The following is a 22,717-nucleotide window of genomic DNA, read 5'->3' on the forward strand; positions in this document are numbered from 1 at the left end:
ACATTTGTATTTTTTTATAATGAAAGTTAATAAACATAATAATAATAATAATAATAATAATAATAATAATAATATGCAACCAGCATAACACTGCCCCCATCACATCCATCTGGGAGATCTTATTCAAAAATATAAATTTTATTTGCAGTTGTATAGTTGAGCCCTGGATCTTTGGATTTTCTAGATGGAAGGGCCATCTACATTTTAGGTAAGTAAGCTGACCAAAAACAAACAACCAAACAAAATTACAAATAAGAGATAAGTTGAGAGGGCTAGCATACATCACTCCAAAGCAGTGATACAGATTCCTGAATCCAGGGCATCAGATACAAAAAGGGGATTCCACATGTGGAAATGGAGAAATAAACAACATCTTACAAATTAGAGTCAATATCTACAGCGTATACAATGTATCATATCTTATCTTTAGCTCTGTCCACTATGTGAATCCCTTAGTAGCGTCTATACATTCTAGGAGGCAAGAGCAACGCAGCAGAACATTATATTAAGAAAGTCGAAGTCAGAGGTCCCCTGAACTTCTTGGGAGGGTTGCCAAAGTTCTAGCACAGAGGCACGGCCTCAGCTTCCTAATCTCTGCTGCCCACAATCTGCAAGAGGAAGGTGAAGATGTAGACTATGTCTGTGTAGATCTTGAGGGCGCCGTAGACATATTCCTCAGGGCTCATGGCGTGTTTTCTGTTGCCCAGCAGCAACTGGGTATCATAGGCAAGAAACTGTCAAAAGCCATGAGGAAAGCAGTTAGTCACAAGTTTGAAGAAATTACCAAAATTTTCTTCATTCCCCGAGTTAGCAACCACAATCCATGCATTATTTTGGTACACACATACTGCCTTTGTCATATTGCAACCACACCCATTGCCCTAATTACTACACCTACGCTCTGAGACACTTGCAATTAGCAACCTACCCAGTCACCCAAGATAACTAAAATTATATCTAGGTGGTGAGGCCAAGTCTTCACTGCTGCAGAGGGTGAGCCACAAATGTAGCAGCCATAGCACTGCCCATCACACTATGATGACAGCAAACCAGAATGAACCAGAAAGACATTAACTATTGTTTGGGAGGGAGAGCCACCACACAGCCCCCATTGAAGCTGTGCACTGGGCTCTTTCTTGCTCTCTGTTCTTACAGCCGTAAGCCTTTAAAGCTATCAAGGAAGTTGCTATCTACCCCAGCTCCTCCCAGGGCATAGCACAAGATACAGGCAAGGTTATGTTCTCCCACCAATATTGACTGCCTTGAGTCCTATTGATGTAGAGCAGGCAAGAAACCTAAATGACCAGTAATTATATATACACACAATTATATATATCTACTAACCAGGGTGAAGGCAATGGCACCAATGCCTGCATACAGCATGTGGAGCCAATAGACCTGCAAGGAAAGAGAACCAAATGAGTCGTTGGCCTGCAAGCAGAGTGTTTTGATTGAATTAAAACTTCACTGACAGCATCTCTAGGCCTGTCCACGGCGCACAAATAGGAGCAGTGGCTGGGAGTGAAATGTGAGCATCGGTACAGAGTCAGGACCCATTTGGAGGAACTGGAGAGTGCGAATTGAACATTTCAAAAAAGAAGGTTGGCAGGACACTGATTATCCAGAACCCCCACATCACTGAGCCAGACACTTGGTTAGTTGCAGTAATTTATCAGTATTAGCTGGTAACTGATGGGAGCATGCAGTGGTCAAATGCAAACCACACACACACGTGACCAATTGCTTGTAGCTGTAAAGCAGGGTAGGGAACCTGTGCCCACCAGATGTTGCTGGATTCCCATCGCAGCCCCAGACAGCATGGCCAATGGTCAGAGAGGATGGGAGTTGAACTCAAGCAACACCTGGAGGGCAACAATTTTACCATTTACATCACCAATCCCTTTCCAGGCCAAGCTTTCAGTGTCAGCTACTTACGTATTTGAAGGCCAGAACAATGGCTGTGATAATCCCAGTCACCATGACGACAATGCCCAACACACAGAACAAGCCGGTACAGGATGTGAAATCCACCTGCCAACAACAGCAAGACACATTTTGGGGGAAAGATGCAGATAGCAAGTAGCCCGCTCTACACAATACCACAATTTGCAGGAGACCTCTTTGCTCTACCAATTCCATGATACAGAAGACACACACACCAGGGTGGATTTGATTTAAATCACTAGTCAGTAAGACTTGATTTAAATCATATTTTCACAGAAAGACTCATTCTTGCTGGCATAATCTTAATATTTACAACCAGATGAAGGTTTCATTTTTGGAATAATAAATTTTCAGAAAAGTTTTTACAGTTATATCAAAAATTACTGATTTGGTAATACTATTAGAAATACATTGACAGATAATTATAAAATTATTGTGAGGTTTAATAAGTTAACTGTTTATATATGGACAACTTTTCTGCTGTACTTTATTGGAAGGAGAAAAATAATCATTTCCTTAATAACAATTTAAACAATTTATTTAACTAAAACAATAACATTATAGCATATATATCCATGTTTGTTAACTGATGTGGTTAAACTTAAAAAAAAAAACTTATTTCATGATGAATAACCTTTGGACTATAATTAACTTAAATAGAAAACTATCTTTAGAAATATTTTTCCTGCAAAAGCATTTTATTTTAAAAATCCAATTTAAATTTTTAAAAAATCCAATTTGTTTTTTTAAAAAATCATTGATTTTTATCCACACTGGACCACACCAATGTTACCTTCAAGGAAGAAGCAAGCCTCACCTTTGTCTGGAAGCAGAAGATGGTGACAATTATGGCCACAATAGCTGTGATTATCATGCAAATTATAACAGCCTTTGTAGAGTACATGCTGAAATAGAGAGTTAAAGAATTATTTTTACCTAAGGGTCTGGGGGGTTTGTTTTTTACTTTATGATAACTCTTTTGCCACTGAATCCTAAGTGCACAATTTAGATCTAAACTCAGGACAATTTACATACTGAATAGCATTTCAGTTTTAAATGCATTTATTTAGAAGCAAGTCTGCTTACAGCTTTCTTTCCAATATATACCAGTCTCAACCCTTAGGATTGCAATCATACCTCCCTGCCGCAAACACCTCAAGGCAGGGAACCTACAAACCTTCCTTTCTAGATGGGCAATGCTCAGTGTGGAGTGAGACTTAAATGAATGATTTCGGTGTAGGCTGGACACACCAATAAGGCTCAGGTATTGGAAATAGTTATATAGCAGCAGGTAATACAAGCAGCAGAACTATACTTGGGCCAATGTGGCTTCCTTGAGGTGATAGAACAAGAAGTTTGTGTAGCATCATCAGGGTCCTCAGAATCCTGTACCCGATTTAAATCACAGCTGTGAGATGTGAGAATGGATGTCATCTTTGTGAAAGTAACCTCTAACCAGAAGCTCAAGTTTAATTGCTAGAGAGCAAGCTAACGATGATTATGATGATGTTTATCTTACCTAGCAATGGTGCCCGTCATGAATCCCATGGCCAGTGTCTAGAAGAAAAACAGAAGGTAAAAGTGAACATTGCCTTCCTGGCATATCACCATAACCTCACAGATATTCAGTTCTGCAATAGCTTCAGATTAGGATTTGTCAAGTCTGAAAACCAGGTGAAACTTTTGTTTCTCATACTTTCTTCTTGCAGATGCTCTCATCAAGTAAGCACAGTCCTGGGAAATAGCACAAGCTAGTAAGACAAGGAGGGAACTGTAGCTCCAAAGCCCTACACATCTTAAGACCAGGGTGCCTTAGAGCAGGTGTGGCTAACCTGTGGCCCTCCAGATGTTTCTTGACTCCAACTCCAGCCAGCCCCAACCAGCATAGCCAAGGATCTGGACTGAGGAGCTGTAGCCCAGCAACATCTGGGAGGGACACATTAGCCACACCTGCTCTAATGTAACCTGGTCCTAAGCTGTTTGTCAGGCTTCCTCTTTGTGTCTTTTTCACTAGTAATGGAAAGCACTTGTATTTAGACAAGTTGTTAATGTGTAATTTCGCATTTGATTGCTGCCAGTTTTAAGGTGCAACATCTTTTATCTCTGCTGCTATTTTGAGTTTGTCTGACCTTTATTTTTAAGTGTTTGGTTGTACTAAGTTCTTTAGAAACTGGTTGTTTTATTTGTACTGATTCTGGTGGAAGAGTGGGAGATAAATAAATTGTTTTATTATTAATCCCTTAACAATAACATTTTTGCCAATCCATGACTACATAGTCCCTGAGGATACCTGTTACATTCACAAAGTGGGGCCTCAAGAGAAATATAAATCTTTGACTGAACTGCCTGGAGTTGCTGCAACAAAGAGTCTCCAAAATTTAATATGGTGAGATATCCCCAGAAGAGTCTTGTGTACATAATTAGACATAGCCTTCAGATCTAGACTGGGTGTACATCCAAAATAGCTGATTAACCTTTTGCTCAGCTTAAGCTACATACAAATAGTTTCAGGTGTTGCCTGGAGTATAAAGCAAGACTAGGCATAGATAATTTAGTATCCCTCAGCGCTCTGGTTTTTCTGGAATTTTTATTTTTTAAAAGTTTCCATCAAAAACCCATCGTATCTACGCTACGTAGTCCATCCCAGGACTGTGTACACTGGCATCACACTAGGATCTGTGCTCAAATCCAAACATAGCCTTGAAGCTCAGTGAGTAAGACCTTGACTCAAAACAATCCCTCAGTCTAAAATGCATGTAAGGATTCAGGTAGGTAGCCATGTTGGTCTGACACAGACGAAATAAATAATAAAAATTAAAAAATTGTCCAGTAGCACCTTAGAGACCAACTAAGTTTGTTCTGGGTATACCGTATTTTTCGCTCTATAACACACACTCAACCATAACACGCACATAGTTTTTAGAGGAGGAAAATCCGTAGGCATGCCACCCGTAGGCATTCCCTCCATAACACGCACAGACATTTCCCCTTACTTTCTAGGAGGAAAAAAGTGAGTGTTATGGTGCAAAAAATACGGTAGGCTTTCGTGTGCATATGCACATGAAATCTTATACCCAGAACAAACTTAGTTGGTCTCTAAGGTGCTACTGGACAATTTTTTAATTTTTATTTATTTATTAGCATATAAGGCTATAGAGAGGATGCCATGGGGCTAGACCCATGCAAATGACTCTGAGCAGTGAGGAAGAAGAGTGGAATAAAAATGTTTAAATTTTTTTTTTAAAAAATTGCACCACCACCACCACTGAGGGAATTCATGGAAAATTCCATTGCCCAAGCCCCATGAACAACTTGCCTACTTACAAAGATGGTCAGAAGGATAAGATTCCATGGGAAGCGTCTCCTGGAAGGGATTGAAAAGAAAGGAGATGTGTAAGCAGTGTCACTAGGGCCAAGTGTTGCAGCACATCCTCCCAGCTGTAGGCATTTTTCACCAGAAGCAAAGAGGCCAAGTGAGTTGCAATCCTACTCTAGACTCCAAAGCAGCCTCTGGGTTCAGGCTTCATTCAAAGTGGATGCACATCCCTTCAGACACTGCACCGCTGGCTCCAAACCACCCACAAGTAATGAAAGAAAACGGTGTTTGGGAAATTGTTGCACAGCCTAGTTTTCCCATGTTGCCCAGCTGCCACTCATTTCAAAACCCCGCCTCACATTCAGCCACTCACCTACCTATACATCCCACAGTCACCAAGAATATCCAATGTAAGACTCACCGTGGGCCCTCACAGCATGCCAGCACCAGGTAAGTGACAAAGAACACAGCACTGGGGGAAGGAAACAAGAGTGAGATGTTTGAGTCATAGGAGGACCTTGCATCTATCAAGAACTTTGCATCCCTCCCTAAAGACACAAAAAGGCTGGGATTTCAGATGCACGAGTTGAATATGCCCCCCCCTAAACCCTGATTAGTGGTTAATTTGGCTTCAATTGTTGTGTTGTGGGACCTTGATAAGTGACATTTGCTGACTTAGGAGAACTCAGGGCACTGGTGCCACTCCTGAGCACCACTTCCGACGCCTCAGGGGGAGTTTAGTCTCTGTGATTTTCTCTCTGTACATCACATCTTAGCAGAGCTAGGCTTGTTCACCACTGCTTCTACTACGATCTCTACTCTCTTGCACATGGGAGTTGGTGGGATAGACCAGGGACGAGGAACCTATCACCCCCTGGATCTTGCTGAACTACAACTCCCATCATCCTTGGCCATCAATCATGGTGGCTGGGGCTTATGGGAGATGGAGCCCAGCAACATCAGGAGGGTGATAAGTTTAACATCCTGGGACAGATGCCCAGCTATCTCCAGGCTCGTTTCACTTCTCATAGGATATAGGCTATTTGCAGCCCAATCTGATTTCCAAGTAAACATGGGTAAGTCCCACAGTTTGAAGCGACTGACTTCCAGGTAAATGCTCCTCCTCTGCATGATGTTCCATGGCAAAGTTCTGTACTACTCAAAACAGCAGTAATGGGAAATGGAGGGGGAAATGCAACCACACAGGAGCATCAGCACCAAGGCAGGATATCTTGCTGACTTCTGATGATCATGGACCTTCTGCCCCACCTCCAGTCATGCCAAAGGGTGACAACAGATACACGCTTGGCCTTTGGGTGATGCCTGTAAACATACAGTGGTGTGCTCTTAACCCTGTGGTAGCAAGCTGTGTGCCTGCAATGCCTGGCCGGGCAATGAGGTGATTTAACCTGAAGTTCCATCCCTGCTTCCACAAGCAGAGTTGCCAGCTTTCTGGAGAACCCTGGACAAGAGGCTTTCCCATCCCCAAAGAAGGGTGTATCTATAGTCACCCAGATCCACCATAACAGAAAATACTGATTTAGCCCAAGTTGTGCCACGGAGCTCAGAACAACTCCATGAAGGCTATTGAAGGCTACTAGCCCTGGTGGCTGCATTCTGCTTCCATTGGAAAACCACAGGGGTGCTCTTGTGCTCCGCCTTGCAGGTTTCCCATGGGCTTCTGGTTGGCCACTGTGAGAACAGGATGCTGGGCTGCATGGGCTATTGGCCTGATCTAGCAGGCTCTTCTTATGTTTTAAACTGAGCAGACAGACAGCACAGCCCTGCTGGAGATATTGGAGAGAAGCCAATACTTACTAAGATACGTAGTAAACAGCAACATTTCTCCTTACAAAACTGGATACGGGTTCACTGTGGAGGGTGAAAATTATGTAATATAAATATTTTCTCTCACATTAATTATCACAGGAGGCAGGATGCTGCTTCTGCAAGAAATCTGTATGATCCCTTCATACTCCAGTCTCTATCCTCACTGCTACGTATTAATATTTCCCCCGTGTCATCCTCATAAGGAATAATAGAATCATAGAATCATAGAGTTGGAAGAGACCACAAGGGCCATCGAGTCCAACCCCCTGCCAAGCAGGAAACACCATCAGAGCACTCCTGACATATGGTTGTCAAGCCTCTGCTTAAAGACCTCCAAAGAAGGAGACTCCACCACACTCCTTGGCAGCAAATTCCACTGTCGAACAGCTCTTACTGTCAGGAAGTTCTTCCTAATGTTTAGGTGGAATCTTCTTTCTTGTAGTTTGTATCCATTGCTCCGTGTCCGCTTCTCTGGAGCAGCAGAAAACAACCTTTCTCCCTCCTCTATGTGACATCCTTTTATATATTTGAACATGGCTATCATATCACCCCTTAACCTCCTCTTCTCCAGGCTAAACATGCCCAGCTCCCTTAGCCGATCCTCATAAGGCATTGTTTCCAGGCCTTTGACCATTTTGGTTGCCCTCCTCTGTACACGTTCTAGTTTGTCAGTGTCCTTCTTGAACTGTGGTGCCCAGAACTGGACACAGTACTCCAGGTGAGGTCTGACCAGAGCAGAATACAGTGGCACTATAACTTCCCTTGATCTAGATGCTATACTCCTATTGATGCAGCCCAGAATTGCATTGGCTTTTTTAGCTGCCGCGTCACACTGTTGGCTCATGTTAAGTTTGTGGTCAACCAAGACTCCTAGATCCTTTTCACATGTACTGCTCTCAAGCCAGGTGTCACCCATCTTGAACAGATCTATCTTGAATAGATCATGAACAGAAGACAACTGTTAAGGACATGCTCCAATTACAGTGCAAGGCCTAGGATAGAGGTCTCCCAAACTGTAGTCTGAGGGTCACTGGTGGTCTGCAAGCTTTATTCAGGTAGACTGTGGTATTTCCACATTAATGACACGATTCATATTTAGTTTTAATTGTATTTCTATTGCTTCTTTTATTTCTTATATTGTATTTCATTGTACTACAGTCCTAATTCTATGGAGTGCAAATTGTTATACAATATAAGGAACAAAATAAGCAATAGAAACACACTTAAAAGCATACAGCATCTAGCACAGCGCATTGCAATTGCTACAACAAGCAGGGAGGAAATCATTAAGTGGCCTGCCAAGACCCTCAGCAATTTTCAAGTGGGAGTTTGGGAACCACTGTTCTAGTATGTATCTAGAATAAAGTTAGAACCATTTTTCCTGCGGTTGCAAAAAAAGGTGTTTCTATTTCCCTGGTGGTACTAACTCGAGTAAATAATAATTCCAAGCATTTAGTATAGTGCTACAACTAACTGCTGGAGGGAGAATTATGGCTCTTTTAATTTTACTACCAAAGATACCCCTAACCTATTTGTTCTCTTTCCTTATCACCATAGACTGAGTTGGAATTGAATAAGAAGTAAATTATAGAACCAGTATTATTCCAACAACACTATTAACTATTCTGGTGTCAGCATGGTTAATACTACTGGTGGAAGCTGAAAATAAATGTTCTGAGCTTCAACATGAACAAAGGGGAAATAAAAAAATACATTGCTTTGCTGAGCACCATTATTTTGCAGACATTTCTCAGTAGGGAAAAGCACTACTAGTCTGTGACTGCTGGAGCACAAACTTACACAAAGGTGAAGACTGCAATGATGCCCACAGTTATCAGCAGCTGCAGAGAAATGATGGTGTAGACCTGGAAATGAAGACATGCAGTATACATGAAGCTGTGTAAATGCACAGTAATGCCAACCTAGAGACTGGAAATGAATGGTGCTCATTTCACTGTCTTCTGAACTGCAGTAAATCTTCTAAAGAACCCCTGATTACAGAGAGGGCCAGAAGCTTCCAACAGATTATGCTGCAGCCACCTGCAGTTCACCTATCTGTTTGCAGGCTAGGAGTTTTTTCTAGACTCTTGCCCTAAAGCACAGGTGGGTACCCTTTGGGCCTTCCGATGTTACTCAACTAAAACTCCCATCAGCCCCAACAAGTATGGCCAATGGTCAGGGATGATAGGGGTTGTAGTTTAGCAACATCTAGAGAGCCCCAGGTTCCCTACACTTGCCCTGGGGGATATAAACTGAGTTTGCTACCTACCACATACCATTTGGGAAAGCAAGAAACAATGTATTTCTGAACTGCTTCTCACCTAGGTGTTTGGATGCTGTGCTCAGCTGTCCTTCTTCCTTACAGTTCTGCATTTCTGAAATGCTACACAGTCCCCCAGGGATAGCAGAAGGGGGTGCTTCAAAATGCTAGCTCAAAAAGCAGCATGGTTTGTTTTATTAACACTTAGCAAAACTTTCAGTTCTCTAAAAGGAATCCCTACCCCTATCAAGTCTAAATGCCTAGTTGTCACCTTGTAACCACAATTCATTCATTTCTGCGGAACGGGGCAACACTCCTCCTGCAGATTCTCTCCCTCTGACACAAAGCAACAGACTAGCTTCTTCCAAGAGAAGTATCCATTAAAGCAGAGGCTGCAATGGGGGACCATGCAACGGTAGTTCCTCAAGTTATTACCTTGCGGATGAAAACGTGTCTGACTTTCTTGTCATCCCAGTCTGCTGTAGTGAAAGTCCCATCCTCTCCAGAAACGCCACCACCATAGACATCTCCTGTCAAAAGGAAGACAAAATGGTGGTATTTATGCTACATTACCTTCACCTGCTCTAGCTAGAGAAGGGAAGAACCAGAAACAATTTCCTGGCCTGGGTTGGCATAGTATTTTCAGAAACTTCTGGGGTGAGTGTGCAAAGACTTGCCTCCCCATAGAGCCAACTCTTTGAAGGGCCGAATGTCTCTCAGTGCCCTCAGAGCTCTAAATTCACCCTCTCTAGCTACTCATTATCTTCCGCTAAAATCACCATCTCCCATATGCCTTTCCTCTACACTGATCATTCAGGTTACTTAGATCTCAGCACCTGGGTATTTACTGCCAGGGAGCTGCTACTGAAACCAAGCTGCTTGATTGCAAAATCTCCTGAAGCTGTGCATTAAGTACATATTCTTCTCAGGCCACTTTATGTGGCTAGAAGTGTATTTGCCTCAAAAGGCAATTTTAGCTGCAGATCAAAAAGAGTGGCCTATTATAGCATAAGCCTTTCTTTATAATGCCTTCTCCATGATACACACACCCTTTAACTTCCTATTAACATAACCTAGATTTGATTACCACACCATAGTTCCATATTCATAGTCACTAGAGCAAATGAGAATATGCACTTTGCCCATTCATCCATATAAGTATAATGTAAGCATGAAGGAAACCCACCCTTTTAACCAGGTTGTTTGAAAGTATAATATGGCAATTAAATCAGGCAAATATACCAGAGGTAGGGAATTTGTGTCCCTCCGGATATTGCTGGACTACAACTCCATCACATGCATGCGTGCACACGCACACACATACAATTCTGTCCCCTGCCAGTTACCCTGGGACTACAAAGCTGGATAGAAGCACACCCCAGCCCCAACCACATCAGCTAGAAGATCAAGGGGTCACTGGGAGGCTGGACTCCCTGCTTTTCAAGAAGACCATAATGGCAAAGCCCAATCTGGCCCCTTTTCATAAGCTGCAGAAAGGAGCAGCTGCTTTCGTGCTTGCTTTATTCTTCCCTCCCCATTCTTCTTTCCTTTTGTGTTGTCCCCATTAGATTGTGAATCTGTGGGCAGGGCAGTGCCTAGTAAATGTTAGGACATTTTAAAAAGGAGGAAGAAGAGGAGGAGCAGATAGAAGAAAAGGAACAACAACAAGAGCAACAATATTTAATGCTTCCTGCTTTTGTAGCCATCTAGTTGTGGCATTTCGCTACTCCCTTTTCCATTTGTTTTTCAGCTGGCCAATCCCCCACCCACTCATGAATGTATTCCCCCTTCCCCATCATAGGAGGAAAACATATCAAAATGCATACCAAAGCCCATTGGGACCGTAGGCATAATAGGAACCGGCTGTGGATAACCCCCTGGTTGCGAGTAGCCTCCAGGCTGTGCGTACCCACCACCGTATGGTGGGGGCTGTGGCTGTGGGTAGCCTCCTGGGTACCCCGCAGGATATCCCCCCGCTGGTGGAGGATAGAGGGGGTTCCGATCATCGTAGCCTGGCGGAGGAGCAGAGGGGTGTGACATGTCTCAGCGAGGCTCCCAGCACTGAAAAACAAAAGAGGTAAAACCCTAATAGCGCACCTGCAAAATAAATTCCACCATACTGAACAAAAAAACATGCAGATCAACCTTTATATACATGCATCACCTCTTGTGTCTCGATGGTGCATCAGAACCAAAAATGGCCAGTGGGGGGAGCCAAAAGGAAGTCACAAGGCAGCAAATGTCATGCTGAATAGAGCGGTCCAGCAGAGCAGGCTTCACCAACCTGGTGCCCTCTGGAATAGAACTCACATCAGTGCTACTGCTGATGCAAACTGTGCTTTGAAACTCCTGGAGGGCATCAGGTGGATGAAGGCTGTAGTAGCAGAATCCTAAGACTAAAGGAAAAACATATTACTGCCTGAAGTTGGCTAAGCAGGGGTTGGAGCGCAATGCTTTGGGACTTATTAACTGTTTAATTTTTAGGCAGTGTCATTGATAACCTCCACCAACTTTGCTCTTTATTTTTTGTCCTCTGCTTTTGAAGGAACGTGTGAATTCCATATAGGACTTGAGAGAGAACTAAGTTACTAGTAACTTCTCAAAAAACCCGAGTAACGTCCCTTTTTTCTCGTCCCAAGAGTCCTGCGTGCATCTTATGATCCGTCTTGCATCTCAAAAGGCTAATCCAGCTACTCCTGAGAAACTCCTTCCTTCCACATTATAGCTCGTGATTGTTATGAAATGAAGACTTGGCACCACACAGAAACAGCTTTTTCTTCACCGCGACCTCTTGCCTGATGCTGCTGCCTTATTATTCCAGGTCAGACTATTAGTCTATCTAGTTCACTGCTGTCTATAAGCTGATGAGTGGTTGCTCTCCAGGGGTTCATACAGCTGTCTTTCCCAGTCTTACCTAGGGGAGGGTAGCTTCAGCATGCAAAGTAGGAACTCTTCCACTGATATATTGCCCTCACACCTCCCTAAGACCATAGTTACACAGTGGAAAACATATATAATTCGACTTAAATGAATTTGAAAAGCTTAATAAGGGCAACAGGCAAGACAGCATAGTATATTCTCATTGAATCAGTGCCTGCAGCCTAAAACTGTACAGCACATTCAGTGATTTAAAATTGTGTCCACAATTTAAAATACTGTATTTACGTGAATCTAATGCACCATCGAATCTAACACACACACTTCAGTTTTCAAAAACCTTGAAACCAAAAACAGTTTCTTCTGGCAAATGTAAATGCAGCATCAAATCTAATGCATATCCTAATTTTTGTGACATACTTCGGCCAAAAAAGGAGTGCATTGCATTTGTGTAAATACAGTATAGGCAATAACTGTTTTGCATGTGGGTTGCATCCCTGACCCCCACACTTGTCGACAGAGCATGTGTAAGCTCACCATGCCATGCTCCCGTGACGCTTCCTTTTCCAGCCACTTCTGGGTTGTGGTGATGTGCACGTGCATGGTTGTGCCTGCTTTGAATGCGCATAAAACAGTCATTGCCTATACGCACCTCTGGTCTGGTACTGGCAATGTATTTATATGGAGTAGTAAAGAGGGAGTTTCTTTGCTCCACAACTTCTGATCCATTAGATTTCACTGTAGAGCAACAATTCTCATTTCAGATTTCTCCAGTGACTCTCTAAAGGAGCTAATCTATTTTACCTGTTGCTCATATATGTATGACCTCCCAGGAGATAGGATGGCCCTTTCGAATGTGTGTGGTGCCAGGAGCAAGAAGAAAACCAGAAGCCTACCCTGGACCAAAAAGCAGCTGATTATGCAGCAGTTAATATTACCGGTGTTATAATTCCTGTCAAATGATTATGCACACAAGGACTTTGTGCATGATGCTGGTCAGGAGAGAGGGAGGGAGGGAGGGAGGGAGACCAAGGGAGAGAAGTACAGCCTCAGGATAACTCAGGTTTGAGACACAGGAATAAATTGACAATCATTTCCACCACTGTCCTGAGATTCCTTTTAGCATTCTTCAGGGTGGACAGCAAACCGGCCCTTTTGCGCTGATGCCAGTTAGCAATTCCAGAACCATTTCTCAAGAGCGCCCTGCCCACAGTTGGGCGCTTGAATGCACAGCTTTTATTTATTTATTTAATATATTTATATATCCCTCCCTTCTAAGGGAAAACAAGCACAAACAAGCCCAGTGTTTTCACTTACCACCGTACATGGATGGCCACAACAGAAAGATGCTCATTAGCAAACCCCTCCCCAGCCCCAGCGCCTGCTTATTCCATGGCTTGTCAGCGCTTCTTGCATGTAAAATGAAGAGATGCTATCGCTGGGGTGAAGAACCTTTTTAAGCACTGGTTTGGGACAATCTTCCAGGGGCTGCATGTCAGTGGGTGGTGGGGCCAGAGGCATAAGCAGGCAAAGCAATGAATGTAACATTTCACCTTTGTAGAGTAGGCAAGATTTCTACACATGCTTAACCCACCTGCCTCTATCCTCCACTCAGGCCGAGTTCAAGGACATATTTCAACTGGGCAAAACCAATTGAGGAGAATGTGAAACATGGCCAGTGAAGGGCATGGCCTGGCGAGAGTCCCAAAGGCCAGGCAGAGAGCCCTAGGAGGCCACATTTTGCCTTGGGGCCTAAGATGCCCCACCCTGTGTGTATGTACACACCATACGTTTAAACTATGCAGCTTCCTTCTAAGGATCCTGGGAACGGTACTTTATCCAAGGTGCTGGGAATTGTAGCTCTTTGAGGAGCAAACTACAGCTCCCAGGATTCTGTTGTGCTTTAAATGTATGGTGTGCATGCAGCCTGTGTGGCATGTTAGAATCACACCAGGCAATCAGTGAAGGAAGCTTTTTGTGAAAGCTGGAAGAAATTTGGTTGCCTCCCCATCCCAGTCCCCATTCAGGGTGTTGATATGCTACAGATGTGTGGGGCAGGCAAGGCAAGCAGAGCAGTTACTTCTGCAGACTTAGTCACAAGGCTAGAAAACTTCCAATCAGGAAAACAAGTCCTTTTTTGAAAAATTGTATCGTCCACAATCTTGCTACGGTGCTAGGCAATGACTGGATATGCTAAGGCTACAAACTCTGGGATTAAGGAATATGTATGCCACAAATTCAGCCTTAATGGCAGAGCATGTGTTTGGCATGCAGAAGGTCCCAGGTTTCAATCCTCTCCAGGTAGGGCTGGGAGAGACCCCTGCCTGAAACCCTGAAGAGCCTCTGCCAGTCAGTGTAGACAGTATTGAGATAGATGGCAATTTCCTTCCTATGTCCCAATGAATATAAAAAAAAGATGTTGCTACTCCTAGGCCACATTCGGAACAAACTGTACCTCAACGGCGGCTGCTTAAACAAAAGTGCCGACTATGAGGCCAAAGGCTGCCAAGTTGGTACGCTCCCTCAGTTGCAAAACATTGACACTCCTTTCTAGCTTGTTCCCACTCACCCACAGCTTCTAAGCAAGCTAGTTCTCTAGGGAAAGAGGGCAACTTTCTCCTGAGGAGACTCCTTGTGGAGAGGAGACCCTGTGTGAACAGAATAATTTTGACCAGTCACAGGTGGGCAAACATATGGAAGCCCCCTGGGGAGGGAGAAGAGAACATGGCAGCCATCCATGCCACAGCAGATGCAATATTTTCCGTACACCCCCCCCCCTTTTCCAATTTTTTTTCCTTCCAGGGGCCTATGGGGGGGAAGAGGGAGAAGTGAAAGAAAGTAATTTCGCAAGACAACACAACATTGTAAGAAGCAGTTCAGAGGAAGGACAAACAAATCCTTTCCGGATGTATAAGGGGGCACTCGCCGAATAAACAGGGAGAACTTGAGCACAGAGAAAAAGGAAGGGTCTGCTTGTTTTGCAGAATTGACATTTGCAGGGCAGTCCTACTATTCCCTAGTCAGTTCTGAGTACTGAAAAGAAATGGAAGGAGGGGTTACGATAAGCAGTTTAATGATTAGTTTAAAAACTGGTGCAAAGGGCAGTATTCTTCCTCATTTTCCATGGCTTTTTAGTTGGAGGGAAAGTGAGAGAGAATGTGGTCGGGTCCAGAAAGACAGATTTGTTAGGAAAAGCTTTTTGCCTGACAGATATAATTGGGTTCTTCCAAAGTGAGGTTGTTGAGACCTTGGCCTTCCCGTCCACCAAAGACTAATTTGCACTTTATTGTTTATCCTGCCTTGTGTATGTACATAAGAGGTTGGATGCTGGCACCTCTAACTGCTGCTATGACAATTCATATAGTGAAAGGAAGCGGGAACTGATACGCCAAGGAAGTTACATCTGCCAGACTACTGACGCTTATGTAAACATCACCCTTTCCTATCTCGAAGCATTGCTTTCATCTTCAGCACATGTTATCTCCTCTCCATGTACATGGGGGGGGGGCACACAGAAAAGATGCCCCATTCATTTCCTGTCTGGCTAGAATGAGACCAAGGGAGATCTCCTAAATCATAATGAAAAAGGTACTGTGACTATAAAGTATCTTCTCATTGATATCATCTGATCAAACCCTAATAGGGTTGAGGAGTGAGGGATAATGAAAAGTACAAATTTCTGCAATGGCTTAACAATAGTACAAGTCAAAGGAATTAACAAACTGAGAGAAAAATTCAGTGACAAACCAGGAGTGGGGAACCTGTTAGCCCTCCAGAGGGTGTTGGATTACCACTTGCCATATTTGGCTGGGGCTGATGGGAGTCGAGAGCTCCAACAATATCTGGAGAGAGTGGACACAGTTTCCCCATCGTTGCTATAAAAAGGTAAAGGTACCCCTGACCATTAGGTCCAGTTGCGGACGACTCTGGGGTTGCGACGCTCATCTCGCTTTATTGGCCGAGGGAGCTGGCATACAGCTTCCAGGTCATGTGACCAGCATGACTAAGCTGCTTCTTTTTTTTTAAAAAAAATAATTTTTATTAACCAACCAATCAAATCAAATCACATCACATAAATTCCGAATTACAAAGCCAAATTTTAAATTTTTTGTTGGGGGGACCCATATTTCAAGTTCCGAAGGGGATTCCAATCATCTTCTTGCTGCTGCGTTAATATCCACAAATCTGTCCAAATAATGTTCATAATTCTATCCAGTCCTATCTTGCTGTTCCCACATCTCGTCTTGTTCGTATATTTTTCTTTTTTTCTTTATGATCTCTTCTGATAAACTCCTTAAGCAGGTAAACACCAGTTATAATCCTGTGTGAATTTTTCCGTTTGTCCAATCATCATGTTGAGATGGTTTCCATATATCATCACTTTCATAAATAAAAGCACTCTTTCCATCATTTGTCTCGCAAATCCGTAGCCTTCTTTAGTCCCTCTGAGGAGGCTCACCCACAATATGAAAACAGATCTATTCCTCCTCCCAGGCATAAGTCTTTCGACAGAACTTGCCAAAATGGCGACACTATTTTTTGCTGCGTCATTCCAAAGCTCTTATGCTTTCCACGGTCTCCTTAAAACATGCTTTGGTTAGAAAATTATCTCCACACAGTCTTAAATCCTCAGCTTAAGTCATTTAAATGGCATTTCTGACTTGTGACTAAGCCGCTTCTGGCGAACCAGAACAGCGCACTGAAATGCCGTTTACCTTCCCGCCGGAGCGGTACCTATTTATCTACTTGCACTTTGACATGCTTTCGAACTGCTAGGTTGGCAGGAGCTGGGACCGAGCAACGGGAGCTCATTGCTATACACATTTGCAAATACACTGAATTTATACTGCTGCAAACAGCACCCACACCAGGGAAGAAGCTGCAAGGTCAGGGTTAAATTAGGTTTACTTAAAATATTTAGAAATACAAAAGGCATTTTGGATCTATAGTGTTGACACAGGCCAAAGGCATGCCCGTTATCTCCTGCGGGAAGTTTATTTTAAAGGACTATCTCTTATTCTCTAATGTCACAATTTCCTATCCCATAATGCTTTCCTAAACTGGCTTCACAAAGTAAGGACTGATCCTTTGAAAACAGAGCAAAGGACATCTAGCAATCCTAATTAGGCTTACAGAATACAGTTGAGGGGAAACGCCCAGTCACATGAGCAGAGAATTCACCTTCCAGTGTTTGGAGAGCATGGGTGGAGACCCTCAGGCCAAATTCCTTTATCGGGCCTCTCCTCAAGCCACAGCCCTCACCAGCCCTGCATTGCAACCTTCTTCATGGCTTTTGCTTGCCTGGAATGCGTCCATGATCTTTGAGAATACTGCATCTCCTGCTTGGATGGATCACTGGGAAAACATGTGCACTTTTGTGTGGCTGGAATGCAGCCTATGGTACAAAAGCAAGTGTCAATTCTGTTGTTTGCCCACTTTTGCCTCTGGCTATGCCCACCACAGGTATGTGGTTTCCCAAAGATTTCCTATGAGGAACTGTGGCCCTTGGATGGAAAAAGCCCACCTCTATAAATTTACAATTCTAGACAGCTGCAAGGACTCGAGTCAAAAGCAAGACTCCAGCAGAAGTCAAGGGATATAAAGGTTTAGATCCTCCATACTAAACTGAAATTAGACAACACTTAAATCAATGGGATGCACTCACCTTTACTTAAGTTTCTGTTGAAACTGATGGGCCTTAAGTGAATAGAACTTGCCACTTGGTCCAACCTCATTTTTCTTTTTTTGCACTCCCCCTCCTCTCCTCAATAACAAGCAAATTCTTTTATCTGACAGTAAAGCAAATAGTTCAACTCCAAAGGTCATAGACTACACTGGATCAGATGCCCAAAGAACTGCCAGAAGGAGAAGATGTTGCAGAAATGACCAGTTAAACAGGTAATGGGTGACTGGAACATCCCTACCTGCCTGGAGCGGGGCACGTGTGTGTGTGTTGTTGAAATCCAGAAGGGGGTATTAGAGAGAACAATTATCAAGGCCCCCTGGGCAGGCCAGGGAGCAAGAGCAAAGCCAAAGGAATGGAGGAAATAGTGGTTCCTATTCCAGTACAGTACTTAGAAATATAGCATGCATTAAAAAGAAACTGCCAGAGTTGTTGGGGTTTTTTTGTAACAACTAAACAATAAACACAAAACTAGATGGTGCAAGACCTCTCTGTCCAAGTACCAAAATACTGTGGAGCTGCCATACAGGAACTAGTCAAGATTAAAGCAGATACAAATACTTAACGCACTCAGGTAATTTTCTCTAATGATCATTTGTCACCAAGGTCACATTCCAGTCGTCACACATTGTTGTACTTGGCAAAGTGCCAAGAGCAGAATGATGTCTTATGCACCTCCCTATCCTATCTTTGAAAATTTGTTTACATTATGTTTAAAGAGCGATTTACAGAGCAGATTTCCAGAACCAACAGACAATGATCAAAGGATTTGAAACAACCATTTCTACTGGCCTAACTCACCTCCTGAAATCATTTTGGAAATGCTTTGCTAAATGGGAGACCTACTTACATTGCAATACCACTACTCTACAGATTTTATATTCCCCCTGCTGTCGCTACCACCGCCCTGGCAGATATACCGTATTTTTTGCTCTATAAGACTCACTTTTTCCCTCCTAAAAAGTAAGGGGAAATGTGTGTGCGTCTTATGGAGCGAATGCAGGCTGCGCAGCTATCCCAGAAGCCAGAACAGCAAGAGGGATCACTGCTTTCGCTGCGCAGCGATCCCTCTTGCTGTTCTGGCTTCTGAGATTCAGAATATTTTTTTTCTTGTTTTCCTCCTCCAAAAACTAGGTGCGTCTTGTGGTCTGGTGCGTCTTATAGAGCGAAAAATACGGTATGTACGTTTGGGATGGTTCAAGCCTCTCTTTCTCTTTTTCTTATAAAGTTTTTTAATTCAAAATTAAAACAAGAAATATTATCCAAAAGCATATCATCCTTGTTTCCCCCCCCCCATTTTTCCTCCCTCCCCCCACCCTCCCACATAAAACCCACCTGCCCCCACCCCCTGACTTCCCTCAGTTCCAGTCTTTGGTTTCTCTGAGACTGCTGTTTTCTGCATGTTACAAAGTTGTATAGATCCTCAAATTATTTAGCTGATTATTATCAATTAAAAGTTTGTGAATGTTTATTCAAAACCTGCCAAGGAATCCAGTTCACTTTGTTGCGTCTTCAGACACTTTGTAAAGGGTTCCCATTCATCCTTAAAGTCACAGTTATCCTTGTCCCGTAGCTTATATGTCAGTTTTGCCAGTTCCACATAGTTTGTCAATTTTTCTTGCCATGATTCTTTAGTTAAGCCTCTCTTTCTCTTGACTGGTTTGTATTTTTACAGATCTATATTTTTTAATGCTAGCTGCCTTGGATGCCAAAATCCTGGCAGAAGAATTACATCCCCACCCCAATGTGTCATACAAATCTAACGCTAAAAAGCTGTGGTTTTGCAAAGTTCCAAAATATTTTAGTAAAAAATAAATGTTGCTTTAATATGGAAGAAGAGCAGGAAGTCCAATATTCAACCAACCAAATAGGTGCATCTTGGGCACACGCTCCGTGTTGAGGTACAAACTTAGTAGACAGTACAATGGTACCTCGGGTTACAAACCCTTCGGGTTACAAACGCTTCAGGTTACAGACTCTGCTAACCCGGAAGTAGTACCTCGGGTTAAGAACTTTACCTCAGGATGAGAACAGAAATCGCACGGCAGCGGGAGGCCCCATTAGCTAAAGTGGTACCTCAGGTTAAGAACAGTTTCAGGTTCAGAACGGACCTCCGGAACGAATTAAGTTCTTAACCAGAGGTACCACTGTACAACAATTAGCAAAGAAAACAGGGGGTGCAACTATTAAGCAGGTTGCAGCTCCTTGTGTACTCTGGTGCCACATGCAATACAGATGTCTCTTCCTGCAGAGTTTGTTCTATTCTTGGCTCTCCAACCTGGCAGCCTGTCCCTCTGAGTCAGGCCTCAAGCATGAGACTAATTGAGGCAAAGGGAGTGGCGCAGAACTCCACCTCCCAACACGCTCGCCTCAAAGAGAATGCTCTGGAGGCAGCAGCTACAGTATGAAGTAAGGCGGTACCAAGGAAAGCCAGGGAGCTCTGTGCTTGAAAAGCCTCTATGTCCAAGGCCTTCATCTAGATTAAACAGCAACTGCTGCTGCAGCAAAATAAACCGCCAGTCGCCACCTTGTCTCCATTTATCTGTTAAGTTGTGTTTTCTGCATTTATGAAGCAGCCCCATCATAAGGAGTTCTATGGATGGCTCACAAAGTGGCCTGGGAGAGCAGGGATGGCACAATTAACAAAAGTGACACAATTTAAAAATACAATTTAATGCTCAATTTAAAACTAAGACCATAAAACACAGGGTATTTAGAAGCTTGGAGTGAACAGGAACATCGTCACCTCCTGGTACCCAAAAGGCCATTATGACGGTGGAAGAAACTCTGTAGGAAAACCAATCCCTGAGCAGGGTGCCAGTGCTAAAATGATCCTCTCCCCAGTCAATTCCCAGGGCCAACTGGTTTTTCCCACCACACTTCATTTGGCAGAGGCACTTTAAGCCAGGGCTTTGGCATAGGATCTTACAATGTAGTTAGGTCCATATGGCAGAAGGCATTATTTCAGGTAAACATATCCATCATTGCCTTACGGTGAATGACTAAGGAAGTTATTTAACCACGTAGCTTCACGGGTGGGGAGTTGTGGTTGGCTCCAACAATAATGAAGAATCTAAAGGCTCAACTAAAGCACTGGAAAAAGCCAATGACTAAGTTCACTGCTTCAGATGCAAAACCAGGAGGAAGTCTAGTCTGACTGGGTCCATGTGAGCTCCCTCCATTTGCCTTGCTTATCTGGGTGCGTTCAGCACCCTGCCCGATAACAGCATAATGTTACAGGCTGCAACTCAGCCAGGGGAACTCTCTTTCATAATGAGCACACCACAAACTTCTTCAATGAAGGACGAAAGTCTCTCCTTGGGAGGAAAGGGGGGGCATAGTAGAGAGTTTCTGGCTTCAACAACATTGAAATAGCATATGATTTCAGCACTTAGATCAAGAATACACCAGCTGACCCCCCCATCCCTGCAGCTTCAGAATCTGTTTTGACTATTCCTAGTTTACCCGGACAAGCGTTATATTAAATGTAATTGAGGGTGGAGCATTTTCACCACGTCAGGAGCTGGTGTTTCAGAGGGCTGACGCTCTTTCTTACTCACAAGCAGCTCTTAGGCATCTTACACACAGCAGCAAAAAAATGCTGATCAAATCATGCATTGACATTTCATTTATGGTAGCCATTATCACATTCCTCAGGCAGCAGAGCACTAGAAAGGAAGCTGTTAGTGGCATGTGTTGCACCAGAATTAGGTTTGCTTCCCCTCGACCCACACTCCAGAAAGCCAAAAGACCACAGCTGGGCTCTCTTCTGCTGCTCTCTCCCAGAGCAGAGCTTTTGTTGTTGTTGTTAAATACTTATTTCCAGACCTGCCTAGAAATCTCATGAGACAGGTGGTTATTGGGGCAATTATGAACATATCAGTTGCATTTCAGATTTGCATAAAGACTGACATGAGGAGTAATAATAATAATAATAATAATAATAATAATAATAATAATAATAATAATTTATTATTTGTACCCCGCCCATCTGGCTGGGTTTCTCCAGCCACTCTGGGCAGCTTCCAACAAAGACCAAAAATACTCTAAAATGTCACACATTAAAAACTTCCCTGAACAGGGCTTCAGATGTCTTCTGAATGTCAGGTAGTTGTTTATCTCTTTGACATCTGATGGGAGAGCGTTCCACTGGGCAGGCACCACTACCGAGAAGGCCCAATGCCTGGTTCCCTGTAGCTTTGCTTCTCGCAATGAAGGAACCGCCAGAAGGCCCTCAGCACTGGATCTCAGTGTCTGGGCTGAACGATGGGGGTGGAGACGCTCCTTCAGGTATACAGGACCGAGGCCGTTTAGGGCTTTAAAGGTCAGCACCTACACTTTGAATTGTGCTCGAAAATGTACTGGAAGCCAATGTAGGTCTTTCAAGACCAGTGTAATGTGGTCTCAGCAGCTGCCCCCAGTCACCAGTCTAGCTGCCACATTCTGGATTAGTTGTAGTTTCCGGGTCACCTTCAAAGGTAGCCCCACATAGAGTGCATTGCAGTAGTCCAAGCGGGAGATAACTAGAGCATGCACCACTCTGGCGAGACTGTCTGCGGGCAGGTAGGGTCCCAGCCTGCGTACCAGGTGGAGCTGGTAGACAGCTGCCCTGGATACAGATTTGACCTGCGCCTCCATGGACAGCTATGAGTGCAAAATGACTCCCAGGCTGCGCACCTGGTCCTTCAGGGGCACAGTTACCCCATTCAGGATCAGGGAGTCCTCCACACCAGCCCGCCCCCTGTCCCCCAAGAACAGTACTTCTGTCTTGTCAGGATTCAACCTCAATCCATTAGCAGCCATCCAT

At 43.7% G+C, this 22,717-nt stretch overlaps 1 protein-coding gene across 1 annotated transcript in view; it reads right to left on the reverse strand.

The window, feature by feature from the left end:
• Window positions 1-119: 119 nt before the first annotated feature.
• The window catches only part of LOC310673274 (protein lifeguard 3-like), a 34,489-nt gene continuing 11,891 nt past the window's right edge, over window positions 120-22,717 (reverse strand). The window contains exons 2-12 of the mRNA XM_083431583.1: window positions 11,177-11,411; window positions 9,786-9,880; window positions 8,891-8,955; window positions 7,079-7,132; window positions 5,682-5,732; window positions 5,269-5,308; window positions 3,464-3,501; window positions 2,762-2,849; window positions 1,936-2,031; window positions 1,345-1,398; window positions 120-734 (exon numbers count right to left, since the gene is read on the reverse strand). Coding sequence (XP_083287709.1) covers window positions 588-734; window positions 1,345-1,398; window positions 1,936-2,031; window positions 2,762-2,849; window positions 3,464-3,501; window positions 5,269-5,308; window positions 5,682-5,732; window positions 7,079-7,132; window positions 8,891-8,955; window positions 9,786-9,880; window positions 11,177-11,390 — 942 coding nt within the window. The 5' untranslated portion in view covers window positions 11,391-11,411 and the 3' untranslated portion in view covers window positions 120-587. The remainder of the gene's footprint in view (window positions 735-1,344; window positions 1,399-1,935; window positions 2,032-2,761; window positions 2,850-3,463; window positions 3,502-5,268; window positions 5,309-5,681; window positions 5,733-7,078; window positions 7,133-8,890; window positions 8,956-9,785; window positions 9,881-11,176; window positions 11,412-22,717) is intronic.

This window comes from Podarcis tiliguerta, assembly GCF_965153285.1.
Source record: "Podarcis tiliguerta genome assembly, chromosome: 1".
Lineage (NCBI taxonomy): Eukaryota > Metazoa > Chordata > Lepidosauria > Squamata > Lacertidae > Podarcis > Podarcis tiliguerta.